Source organism: Rattus norvegicus, chromosome 8 (genome assembly GCF_021556685.1).
Source record: "Rattus norvegicus strain SHRSP/BbbUtx chromosome 8, alternate assembly SHRSP_T2T, whole genome shotgun sequence".
Classification (NCBI taxonomy): domain Eukaryota; kingdom Metazoa; phylum Chordata; class Mammalia; order Rodentia; family Muridae; genus Rattus; species Rattus norvegicus.
In genome coordinates this window covers 80783665-80797215 of record NC_141541.1, presented here as the reverse complement: position 1 = coordinate 80797215, position 13551 = coordinate 80783665, and the positions used below count along the sequence as shown (strand labels likewise).

Genomic DNA, 13551 nt, shown 5'->3' with positions numbered 1-13551 from the left:
TCTTCAAAAATTATTTAACATCTTTTTCAAGTTTCATTTGTAACAGGTCAATTATATTAATAAATAAAAATTGCATTTATTATATAACTACTATCTACACTTACTATATTAAAACTCAACAAAGATTTGTAGTTACATGAACGTTTCTGCTTGCATAGCACTACTACGGATTGAAGCTAAGATTAAGGAGAACAGCCTGCCAGCCTCTCTTCTCTCATGACTGAACAAGGAGCATCAGAGGAGAATGTCAAATGTAAGTGGGGGTCTTTCATTATCTGCCCCACAAAGGCAGGAAATACAAGATTAAACAAGATTCCATCTTTAAAACTTTCAGATTATGTTCATCATGAATTATTCTGCATTTACTGTTGATGCTTTAAAATACTGAACTAAAATAGTAAATTTAACTTATTAAAATTTTGAGACTTCACCTCTTTAATTTTGTAGCCCAGAGGTGAAGGCCTCATTTGGCTTACTCTAATTTTATTCCTGTGGAATGATGGGCATAGAGGAACAGAAGACAGAGGAGGTGGTCTAAGTAAGTAGAAATTTAATTACCGTAACAGTTAGTCACAGTGTCATAATATACCTATCAAAATACACAGTAAATGAAAAGTATGGAGCACGAGGAATGGGAGAAATTGCTTGGCAGTTGCAACTGTTTGCTGCTCTTGCAGGACTGGAGTTCTGATCTCAGCACCCACAGCAGGTGGCTCTTAAACACACTTACAACTAACTTCAGGATATCTGACGCTGCCTCCTGGTCTCTATGGGTACCTGCACACACAGGTGCACACAGGCACAAACACAAACAACATAAAACGTAACAAAAGGTTCAATATGCATATAACGTTTAAGTATACTTAAGAAATCTGATTTGTGTATTTAAAAAGTGGCTTCCCTGACACCAAAAGCAGGGAAATCAAATAAATATGACTTTGATGATTTATTCTAGCTAATAATGTTAACAGGAAAGAATAAAGGGGAGATGCTATTGGTATTGGATTTGAGCCTCATCAGTAAACCCGAAGTCCCATAGAAAGAACCTGTTTCTCTCAGGATTTCTCATTAGCTATGAGAAAACCCAAACTGAATTCAGTCCCTGACTAGACAGACCCAAGTTCCATGTGAATGGCCTAAACCAGAAAAAGATATGCATTAGACATACTGTTCTCTTCAGACCTACACAAAATATCTTCCAACCAAATACTTAACTGAAAAACAAGAAGGGCAGGGTGCATACTGTTAGATGACAAAGAGCTAGACTCAGCACAATACAGAAACAGGGATTATCAGAGGGACAAAGTTTACTTTTGGGCCTGTGCACATTCATGGATGAAGGTTTAGATGTATGAGCATGTGTGTGGAGGCAGGTGCCAACATCAAGTGTTTTCCTCAGATACTCTCTACCTTATTTTTTGAAACAGGGTCTTATATGGGACCTGGAGTTTACTGATGAGGCTCAAATCAAGTCCCAGGGATGTCTCCCTCATGCTGAGATTGGAAATGTGTGTTACCACGACTGGCTCTTTATGTAGCTGCTGGGAACTGAACTCTAAACCTCATGCATGCCTGACAAACACCACCAGCTGAGCTATCTTCCAAGTGCTTGAGACAGAAAAATATATTAATTCGAGGTTACTTTTTATATGTGTGAATATTTTGCCTGCATTTATGTATGTGCACCACATGCATGTGCAGTATTCACAGAGGTCAAAAAAGGGGGTTGCATATCCTGGAACTAGAGTTACAGATGGTTGTGAGCTGCCAGGTAGGTGCTAGGACCCAAACCCAGGTCCTCTATAAGAACAAGTAAGTGTCTTTAAGTGCTGAGCCATCTCTTTACCCACCCACCATCTTAAAATTTTTTGAATATTTAATATATGTGTATGGGTGTTTTGCCTGATTGTATGTCTATGTACCATGTGCATGTCTGGTATCCACAGAGGCCAGAAGAGGACATCAGATTCCCTTAAACTGGAGCTACAGATGGTTATAAGACAACATGTGTCTGCTAGAAATTGAACCTCAGGTCTTTCCAAGAGCATTTCTTAAGAAGAGCTGAGCCATCTCTCCAGCCCAAAAAGGTTATTAAATTACTACAATTAATTGGTTAAATACTTTAGCATGCATGAGCAGAATGTAAATTTCAGTAGTGAATCAAAAGTGATAATCAGAAAACAATTTAAACACTAAAGCTTTTATAGCTAAAAGTGCATTCATTGATGGGCTTGTCAGTATACTGGCAAAACTGAAAGCCCAGTTGCACCATTTGAGTGGTCAGGACAGAGAATATCCAAACTGAAAAACAAAGAAAATAAAAATTAGAAGAATGAATGAGTTGGGTACTGGAAACAAGCACAAGGCTTAAAAGGGCTGACATCAATTGCTTTAAGAGAAATAAAACCGAAAGCTAGCAGATAAGAAAGAGTCAGTTGAAAAATACCAATTATCATAAGTATAAAAATAACTGAAGATACCAATAGATCAACACACAAATAAGAAAAAGCATCTTCTGACTTAAGAACATCAAGTTCTAACAGGTCACAAATGAAGATGAAATCTTGAGGGGAAACCAAAGAAAAATATCCAAGTAGAAATACAGAGATGATGATCAGACATCTTGTCAAGAACTTTAAACAACTGAAGAAAATGATAAAACTCTCCTTCCAGAAATCTATATCCAACATAACTATCTTCCAAAATGAACACATTTTTAAATAAAAACAACAAAAAGCTGCATAACATGAGTTTTCTCTTTAATTCAAAGAGAAAAACAAAAAGCTTTAAAAATAAAAAGCATTAAAAATAGCAAAATAAAAACATACAATCAACTTCTACATTTTCATTAACTCTAAAAGATTAACCACATAAAGCACAAAATTGCATTCTCTGTCTTTATAAAGTATAAAAATATAAAACAAGAACGAGAGGGGTACATTTTCACTTCAAGAGCAAAAGAAGAGACATCACTGTGCATCCCCCAGGGATTTAAAAGGACAAACAGAAACACCACAGCAACATTATATTCAAAATAGTTCAGCATCTTAGGTTAAAAATGGGCAGATTTCTTAAAAAACCTCAACCAATGAAATTCATTCAAGAAGAAACCAATTTGAAAATCCAACATCCAATAAAGAAGCACATTTGTACTTAAATTAAAAACCTTTTAAACTAAAAAACACTTTCTATGGTTAAAAAAAAAATGGTGTTAAAACAAATGTTCAATCTGACTCTCTTCACTCTAATGACTAAGTGGCCAAAAAATTAAAGGACTAAAAACAAACCACTATTAAGAAAGCAGAGGGAAGCTCAAACCTACTCTAGATGGCCAGGAAGATCTACCAGGCTGTCTAGCAAGTGATGCTTACATGACGATTCTAGGTTTCTAGTCATACTGAAAATAACACATACACTAAATACTTGTATTCTGTTTGTTATATTCTTTGCTAATTTAAATGTCCCAAGATATTAAGCCAAGTGGAAGTACTAATGTGTAAGGTTTTACTGAGGTTGGAATTTAACTCACAAATTTATCATCACTCAACCGTTTAACTAAGCAATAGACAAATCAAAATATGTGATTTCTTTATCAAAACAAAAACCTGACAATTTTACTTTAAATGAGACTTCTTCAGTCTGAATTTTTTTCATACTACAAACAGCAATAATTGTTACTGACATTCATTTGCAATTGAAATTTTTGAAAAATTGTGGCAACAATTCTTTCAAATAAAAAAAATTATGAAGTTATGAAATAAACAAACTTTACCTTAGACACAGATTCTTGTCCCTTAGTGGGAGCTTCAGTTTTTAATCTTAAAAACAAAATAAGTATTGATTATTTTATATTATATTTACAATTATAAAATATGAAATAGGTTTTTGGCATGCTTAATTAAAATGTAAAGCTAAAGCAATGTACAGTCTATAGTAGAACTGACTGATGCTGCAAATACTTGATGTAAAAATAAAGCACTGATGACAAACAGCAGGCTGAATGGCTGTGCTAAAGGAATGAGCGACTGCACTTCAGGACAGGACCTGGCTCAGGGATAGTCTGCTTGCTGAGCCGTGGTATAATCCCCAGAACATGGAAAAGATGTATTTCCTTCCTGTCTAAGAACAGCAGAATCTAAGAAAGAATCTTTTGCTAAGTTAGTTACAAAAATAAAAAACATATATTAGAAAATCAACTTCCAAGAAATACTTTTAAGTATGGAAAGCAACCAAAAGACCTATATGTACAATTTACACTAGTTTTTACTGATCTCATGACATAAAAAAATAAAGGGATTACTTTGATCTATTGCAAAACTCAGTGTGACAGACCTACTGCAATACACATACAATAACTTATTCTGAAGGCAGAAAAAAAAAAAAGAAAATAATTTTGAGGGTAAATCCTCATAAAAACCACCATTCAAAAGACATTTTAAAAATTCTTGACTGTTAAAAAAATTGTAATTTTAACAAAGACATGACATTTCCATATCTTTTTTAAAAAACCAATATAAAGTAAAATATAAAAGCAAAATTATTAAAAGGATCTTTGTGTTAGAAACTCTTGAGGAGTAAATAATTAAATTTGATTTTAAAATGCATATGTAGGTAACCTGAGCTGATATACATTATAAAGAGTTAAGTCATTTATAATTATATAAAGACTAAAGTTATATAATATTTAGAATATAAATATTATAGAATATTATAAATATTATAGAATATTTAATTATAATATTATAGAAAATAAAAATTTATTATATAAAAATATAGAATATTTAATATATTATAATATTATAAATATTGTAGAATATTGTATAATATAATATAAAGAATATTTAACATAAAGCAATTACAACAAATTCCATGCACAAAAATGAAGGTATCTAAGAACCATCAACTACCCTGATGGCCTTTCCCATGGTTAGTCAACAAAACATAGAATATTAGCATACGCCCTTCTTTTTAAGAATACAATTTAAAAATCAGGATATATGGAGATGGTTATAGCTAAGTGCTAAAGAATCTGTTTCACATACAGAAAATTCTGCACTTAACCCATAGTGCTACCACCAAAAAGGAGAGAAAGCTATAATTGTTAATGCTTTCTAGATATTAGCAAAGAACTGTAGAAATTATCTATAATTTACTTATTAGATAAAGGTGTAACAAAATGGATAATTTTTGTTGAAATACCATGCTAGAAGTATACTATAATAATTTATAATTAGCTTAAAATTGAAAAAGGAAAATTCACACAAAGAAATTGAAACACTTTACTTTTGGGCATTAAGATTTTTTAATTGTATAATGATACACATATGCAAATTATACAGTATAACTTCACTGCTTTAATGAAGTACATAGGAAAAACTTAAAAACTTTAAGATTATATATAAATAAGAAAACAGTTGCCTGAAAAAGCAAAAACATTTAAGTTTTGAAATTAAATATTTGTCTAGTGTAAGACTTTCATTCTAAGCATTTAAACATCTTAAACTTAGTATGAAAAACTGCAACAAGCTGTTGCATCAAGAAAGTATTTAAAAATATTAAGATTTTCCATTCTACTCTACTATAGACAATCCTAGCAAGCACCACTGTTAATCACCTTGTCTACAGCCTTTCATCTGGTCGGAGTGAGGCCTCAATGTGTCTGCGACTCACGGCTGGAGTGACATTCACTGCTCTCCATCTTACTAGCTAAGAGACTAGGAAACTAGTAAAACAACTTGCTCTAAGAGGCTTATATCTCACACCTGCTTTGTGCATTTACCATACTAGCAGTCTCTTTATAGGACAAAAATTCAATAATCATTAGGATTCAGAAAAACAATTTTAAAATAGATTAGAAATGTTTACCGTAAATTCCATAATTATAAGCTTATCAATGAAAAGTATACTATGATTTTATAACAACAAAGCATATGTTAAGATTCATAAACTTAAATACACATACTATTTTATTACTCATACTTATGGAAAAGAAAAAGAATTATTACCTAAATTAAATATATTAAAGATACTTGCTGAAATAGTTGTAATTTGAGATGTAGTCACTTTCCTAAGCTCAAAGTTCTGACCTAATGACCTGTTACTAGCCAATTACATGGCTCAACTGTAAGTGAGTACTGTGTTTTTTTAACAAAATGTAGTGTACTATTCCAAACAAACACAAAGATTTCACTCCAAAGATCAGAAGTGTTAATTTCAACATGATTTGAAAATAAGTAATTATTATTACTATTTCCTCATGGAAACCTGCTAAAATAGATCTCTGATAAATTTCTATAGGTTAGGGCTGGAGAGATGGCTCAGCAGTTAAGAGCACTGGTTGTTTTTCCAGAGGTCCTGAGTTCAATTCCCAGTAATCACATGGTGGCTCACAACCAACTACAATGGGATCAGATGCCCTCTTCTGGTGTGTCTGAAGATAGCTAGTGTACTCACATACATAAAATGACTGAAAAACAATTTCTATAGGTTAACCCCCTTTTCTGTACAGTTTCAATGAAATGCATGGATCATTTTTTGCAGATTGTGTGCGCAACACAAGTCTACACATGATGTGAACACTGTGTTCAATTATAGTATAATCTAATTATACTATATAGTATATAGTATAGTATAGTATAGTATAATTTTATATTATAAACATGCTGAGGCAAGGGAAGGGACCTACAAGGACAAAAATACTCAAGTTCATTTTAGGTGTCCCACATTCTAGTTTTATAAATGTAAATTTCAATGGAAGGAATTTTGCTCAAAGAGGGCTGTGGAGATGGCTCAGTGGGTAAGGTGCTTTTGCCCAAGCATGAGAGAACTGAACTCAGATTCCAAACAAGTTAGAAGCAAAGAGCAATACGCCTCAGTAGTAATGTGAACCACTTCAGATAGGACTAAAAAGGACAGCAGCAGACTATGAAAGACGAGTGAACTCAAGAATATCCTTCTGACTATTTTCTCTGTGATATGTCAACAGATTGATGGATAGACTAGATGCCTTAGCTAGACATTTACCATATTGTACATGAACTGTGTGCTAAGAATTCTTGTCCAAAGAATCAGGCTCTCCTCTTGAGGAGGTCATTGTCAAGGATCGCTATTGAAATAAATATTTCGGAAAGAAACATCTATATGGTACAATGGCTTCTTAAAGGCACAAGCCACCATAATCAGGAGACAAGAAAGGGACAGCAGAGAGCACAATGAAACTTGGCTCTTCAGGAGGAATAGAGGTTAGCAAAGAAACGCTAACCCAAAACAGAAGGGAAAAATATTAAATAAAAATGCTGTGAAACACAATAGCAGTGATACGACTGAAGCAGTACAGACTCAGCTGCCAGAAACATATGAGCAGAAAGAACATAAGTAAAACAGTAGTCACTCACTTCAGGGAAGACCATGACGGTTAAATGTCCAAACTAAACCTAAAAGTTTACAACACAACAAGTAAATTGGAAACAAGAAAATTTGTCTACCAGATGAAGATATATGAGGAGAAAGAAACACAATCCACAAATAAAAGTCTGCCTGGACTAGTCAAAACAACGTCAGAGACATTAATTAACTAAACAAGAATCTCAGCGGGTATGGGCGGTTTCTGCAGATGATAAGTCAGTTTACAGCACAGGGAGAGACGCCTGCAGAACCATAATGTGTAGGCACCAACCACTCCCCGCATTGTTTCTATCCAGGCAACTTTGGAATCAACACCCAGTACAAGATGCTCCTATTTTTCTTAGTTTTCCAATCAGCTGATAATTAAATTCAGAGATACAGTATATTGCAATGGAGTCCAAAGATTTCACTATATGACTGCCCTTATCGTACAGTGAGAGAATCTGTGGCCTAAAACATTAAAGTGAGAAAGCTGCAAAGCCACAGAAGCAGATTAAGCACACGGCCTGCACAGCACACTCCTACTGAACTGATTCTCAACAGTTCCTTTTCCTGTTAATTAGGCTCTCTTATTACGTCAGGAAAGAGGAAATTTTCTCTGCATCGAAGTGTTTTTGACCCTAAAACATGAGGGTGACTGTCAGGTTAATCTTGCTAAAAGACTTTGACTCTTTGCTCTAATGTTTTGTTGCCATGTATCAGAAATGATGCCCTACACACGGGTGGGGAGGCTCAGAGATTATTGTCCCAGTGCTATAAATGTTTCACTTATCACTTGCCCTTCTGTTGGAAGAGAAGCTGGGTCTTATCCAGTTCTTGGCTAATCAACTAAGGCAGGAAGAATTGCACCTAAAATCATAGATACAACCAAAGAAACAACAATACATAGCAGTTTTACTTCTAAGATAGATTGTCAAAACTAAAATTGAGATTATCTACTTAACAGTTACAGGACCTATGGCAAAGTATTCGGCTTCTAACGCTAGACCATCACCTCAGCTATCCAGTAGGCTGGGAACATGGGTCAGTGGTCAGTCACTTTCTCTAACATGTGCTGGGCTAGAGGCTCAGTGGTAGGGGTATGACTCTAGTACTTGACTAGAAAAAAGGCTGGACAGGTAGCCAGCATATTCCAAACTCTAGGTTTGACCTCTAGCACAGAAATAAATACATGTTAAGGAGCAGAAATATCATTTTAGATTTTTTTTTAAAGTGACAGATAAGGAACAAACAAAATGTGCACAAAAATATAACAAAAATTAGACTACCAACACACACACACACACACACACACACACACACACACACACACACACACACACTCACTCTCTCTCTCTCTCTCTTTCTCTCTCTACGGAATCCCATTCTTGATTTATCACCTATAATGAAGTCCTGTATCAGAAGGCTGAAAGAATGTCCTTATCAATGGATCAATGGATCATCTAGCTTTAGATGATCAAATCAAACCCTCATGTTGAGATGAATAGATCATTTCATACTATAGATAAAAGGCTAGTCTTAGGGAAGATCAATCAAAATCAATGGTAGAGACTGGTAGATTGCCTAAAATGGATTAACTATAAGAAAATTAATTTATCTTTCCATTTCACTTGGTCTTTCACTCTTCCCTGCTCATTACAGTAAGCCATGGAAAAAGTCTAAGCTGACAGAAACCATTTTAGCTTCATGCACATTTCATACCTATCACATGAAATTTCCCATAAAGCCCTAAGATCTAGTATTTCATACCACAGTCACCATAGAGAGGTTCACAGAAGGACAGAACCCCAAATGAATGTGTCACAAATCAGCCTAGCTTTCTTTTTATCCCATCCTAATTTAGGGATATGAAATAAATATGACATTTAGACTCCACAACTTAGATTATGACAAGGTCTAGAAATTCACCTCCAACTGAGGTCAGAAATTAACAAGAAACAATGAACTAGGTCCTTACATACTATTCAACACACTCAAAGATTCAGTGAGTGCTTTTATTTATATTTTCAAATGTAAGGTTTAAGAAAAAAGTTGCCTCCAACAATAAAAGTTTATTTACTATTTCACACATAAAAATGACTACTGATTTAGTTGACAGTGGTGTAAAAAATGGCATTTCACTTTGGATTTCTTTTGATGCAGTATTATACAAAAGTCATATGGAATCAGCTGATTATGTATCCCTGTGAGGAACATGATTTCGGTGTAGACTACCTGTTTTACTGTTCTGGCCCCCTTTTCTATATTACCTTAGGGACACAGACCATACTCTTCAATAATATTTACAATTCCAATTCCTGGCAATCTTGTGTATAAAAGATGGGTAACTAGTATCAGTGTCATGAGGATACAGGAAGTTACCTGCATTGGATCACGAAACAGCTACTGAGTACCACTGATGCTAAGCATAAAAGTCAGTACTCAGTATTGAAAAATTAGATGGAGGAATTCAAGAAAACTCAGAGTTTGATTTTCATTTCTCTCTACTAGTCTCTATTTTTTTTCATATTTTCTCTATTTTCCCCTCCATCTTTATTAACTTGGATATTTCTTATTTACATTTCGATTGTTATCCCCTTTCCCAGTTTCCGGGCCAACATCCCCCTAACCCCTCCCCTTCCCCTTCTCTATGGGTGTTCCCCTCCCCATCCTCCCCCCATTACCGCCCTCCCCTCAACAATCACATTCACTGGGGGTTCAGTCTTGGCAGGACCAAGGACTTCCCCTTCCACTGGTGCTCTTAGTAGGCTATTCATTGCTACCTATGAGGTTGGAGCCCAGGGTCAGTCCATGTATAGTCTTTAGGTAGTGGCTTAGTCCCTGGAAGTCCTGGTTGGTTGGCATTGTTGTTCATATGGGGTCTCGAGCCCCTTCAAGCTCTTTCAGTCCTTTCCCTGATTCCTTCAACGGGGGTCCTGTTCTCAGTTCAGTGGTTTGCTGCTGGCATTTGCCTATGTATTTACTGTATTCTGGCTGTGTCTCTCAGGAGAGATCTACATTCGGTTCCTGTCAGCCTGCACTTCTTTGCTTCATCCATCTTATCTAGTTTGGTGACGGTAAATGTATGGGCCACATGTGGGGCAGGCTCTGAATGGGTGTTCCTTCAGCCTCTGTTCTAAACTTTGCCTCCCTATTCCCTCCCAAGGGTATTCTTGTTCCCCTTTTAAAGAAGGAGTGGAGCATTCACATTTTGGTCATCCTTCTTGAGTTTCATGTGTTCTGTGCATCTAGGGTAATTCAAGCATTTGGGCTACTATCCACTTAACAATGAGTGCATACCATGTGTGTTTTTCTGTGATTGGGTTACCTCACTCAGGATGATATTTTCCAGTTCCATCCATTTGCCTATGAATTTCGTAAAGTCATTGTTTTTGATAGCTGAGTAGTATTCCATTGTTCTACTAGTCTTTAAATTCAAGGGGTTAATAAAGAATAATAAATGTATTTATAACTATAAATGCATTTTGCATAATTTAACTCTATAAAACAAAGACAATTTTCAACCTAATTTACCACAGCAGTATGAAAGTGGGGTCTTTGCTTAGCAAAGGTTTGGTAATCAAACAGAGAACGAAGTAAACACTGAAAACTATTTCAAAAGGTATTTCATAGGATATTTTATTCAGTGAACTAGACTCTCTTCATAAGCTTGAGCTATAAATAACGTATTTATCATGGATTCTCCTGTCATGAAGAAGGCTAAAGACTTCCTTCCTTTTTCCTTTTTTGAGGAAGAATCTTACTATGTAGTCCTGTATTGCTGGAACTCACTAAGTAGACAACGCTGGCCTCAAACTCACAGGTCTGCCTGCCTGTCTCCCAAGTGCTAGGATTAAAAGCATGCACCACCACACTGGGTAAGAATGATCCTTCCAGTCTCATTTTTCAGCATGGACAAGCATCTCAGAAAATAAAATAATAATTGGCGTCAGCTCTGTTTTATACAGTGAGTCTATATAGCCACACTAGAGAACACAGGATGAGGAGACAGAGAAAAGGGGAAACAACAGCAATTTCATGGCTGAGTTCAATGTGCCCTAAAACTAGAGAAACATGTGCTACTTTTGAAGATTACTTCTGTATTCTATAGAATAAAGATACTGCTAACCTGTACGATTATACATTCAAAAGCTTGGGTTAGATATGCAGCTACAGAGTTTTGGAAATGCCTACTTGATGTCAACTAATAAAAAGGTCTTAAAGGAAGAAAATGTCAACTCAAAAGCACTAATGTCCTTCTAAGCAGACAGTTCTGTACTAGTTTTCATTAAGGCAGAACTGGTCTATAGTCATCAGATAAAGCGGAATCATGCTCACTCTGGCTTTAGAAAACTGTACAATATCTACTTAAAGTACTGTGATGCTCATTACCCAGTAGCTGAGAAGAGTATATTGTAGCACTGAACTGTAAGTCAAAAGTACAGATGGACTGTCACTAAAACTCTCAGCCATGAGATTCCACAGACATCCAGTCAGCAGGGTCTCCTGTCATCAAGAAATAACAGCAACAGCAGCAGCAGCAGCAGCAGAAGAAGCACAAACAGCAGCAGCAGAGGTAGCCGTGGCAACAATGTACATTTACTAAGTGGCTAATTTCTCCAGTACCAAATAATTAAATGTTAAGGTATATTTTTTGAATTAGTGACATGACCCACTGGTTTCCATACATGGTTTCTATTTGTTTATAGCTGTCCTATAAAGAATTACTGTTTTTTTTAGTGATGAGAAACCTGAGGCTTAGCGAGGGTTAAATTTTACTGAAGCTACAGACTATTTAACTAGGATCCATGCCTATGCCTGTCTGCTTTATTTCAGGCATGCATTCCTTCATAGCACCATCCATCACAGTGATGCAGATAAACAGATTTTCAGTGTGGAAGATTAAGATCGCTAGGATATCATATTTCAAAGGTACAGAAAGGAACAGTAAGCCTCTCTAGCTAGTCAAATACCAATCTGGTAAGAGTAGGGCTTTAGAAGGATCTCAAAATCGCAAGTGCATTGGAAGTATGAGATGGGTCATAAAGTAGTCAAGTACAAGGAAGTAAAAAGTAGTGGAAAATTGTGATTAAAATTTAAATATCTAAAATGAACCTAGAACATAAATAATTCCTCAAAATATAATACAGTGCACTTAAATACCAAAGTCTAATGGTATGACTAATATTCTACAACACTAACTTTGTATACAGGTTTAAAAAAGAGAATTAGAAGCAAAAGTTTTTGAAATGATATGGGTGGGCTAGAATAAAAAATGGGTTAAAAATCAGGGAGATTCATTTTCAGTAAAATGAGGACTGACCTAAAACCATGGGTGTTGACTTAACAATAGTAATTATCACATGGTCCCTTTCATACTGTCTCCTGCTATGTATGTTCAGAGACCATAAGCAATTCCTTTAATTCCTTCAATCTCTGTAAACAGGTTCTTCCGTGATTTACACTGTGAGGATGAGGAATTGGGGTAGAGGTCAGGTAACTAACCAGAGCCACTTACATTTAGAAAAAAAAGTAGGAACTCCAAACTCTACAATCTACTAAAATGCTTTCATAGAAGCAGTTTAAGTGTCTGAGAAAGTTTAATGTGGTTCTAGGTGTCAAATCAGGAAGCCATTTAGGGAAGAAGTAGAACTTTATAAAATAAAAAAATTAAAGAAAAATTTAAATATATGGTATAAAGTCTAGAATGATAAGTCTCAAAGGGATGTTAAGGTAACCATGATCTTGCATAAAAGCATCCTTTGTGCCTAAAGAGGCAGAAAAAGCTGATAATTGGTTTGCCTCTGTTATGCACTACTTTGATTTTATAAATACAAGGATATCATATTTTTCTAATAAATGGGAGCACACACATGTACTTGCTAACACTTAATTATATACTATACCTTATATGCAATTCAGGAGCATTTTCTAGGAATCTGAAGCTAACTACTTATATGATTTATTTTTTTAGATCCAATTAAGAAAAATGATATATTTATATATTAGGATTTTACATGATTTATTAGATTTTAATAATAAATAATAAAAATTTAGAGATTAATATGAAATAAATATTGAAAGTAGGTCAATATTCCTTAAGACATTCATATATAGAATTAAAAACATCCCATTAATGAATTCTTCCTACCTTTCTCGTTCATTACT

General features: G+C 35.0%; 1 protein-coding gene across 32 annotated transcripts in view; it reads right to left on the bottom strand.

Annotated features, from left to right (window-relative positions):
* The window catches only part of Zfp280d (zinc finger protein 280D), an 87823-nt gene that overhangs the window by 7265 nt on the left and 67007 nt on the right, over positions 1 to 13551 (bottom strand). For 21 of the 32 annotated variants that reach the window (XR_015626646.1, XR_015626647.1, XR_015626651.1 and 18 more), the window contains one exon: positions 3773 to 3818. The exons of the other annotated variants lie outside the window; for them this stretch is intronic. Coding sequence is in view for 13 of the 21 variants with exons in the window: in XM_087562184.1 (XP_087418310.1) it covers positions 3773 to 3818 (46 nt within the window). In the remaining 8 variants the exon portion in view is untranslated. The remainder of the gene's footprint in view (positions 1 to 3772; positions 3819 to 13551) is intronic. 32 annotated transcript variants of the gene reach the window in all.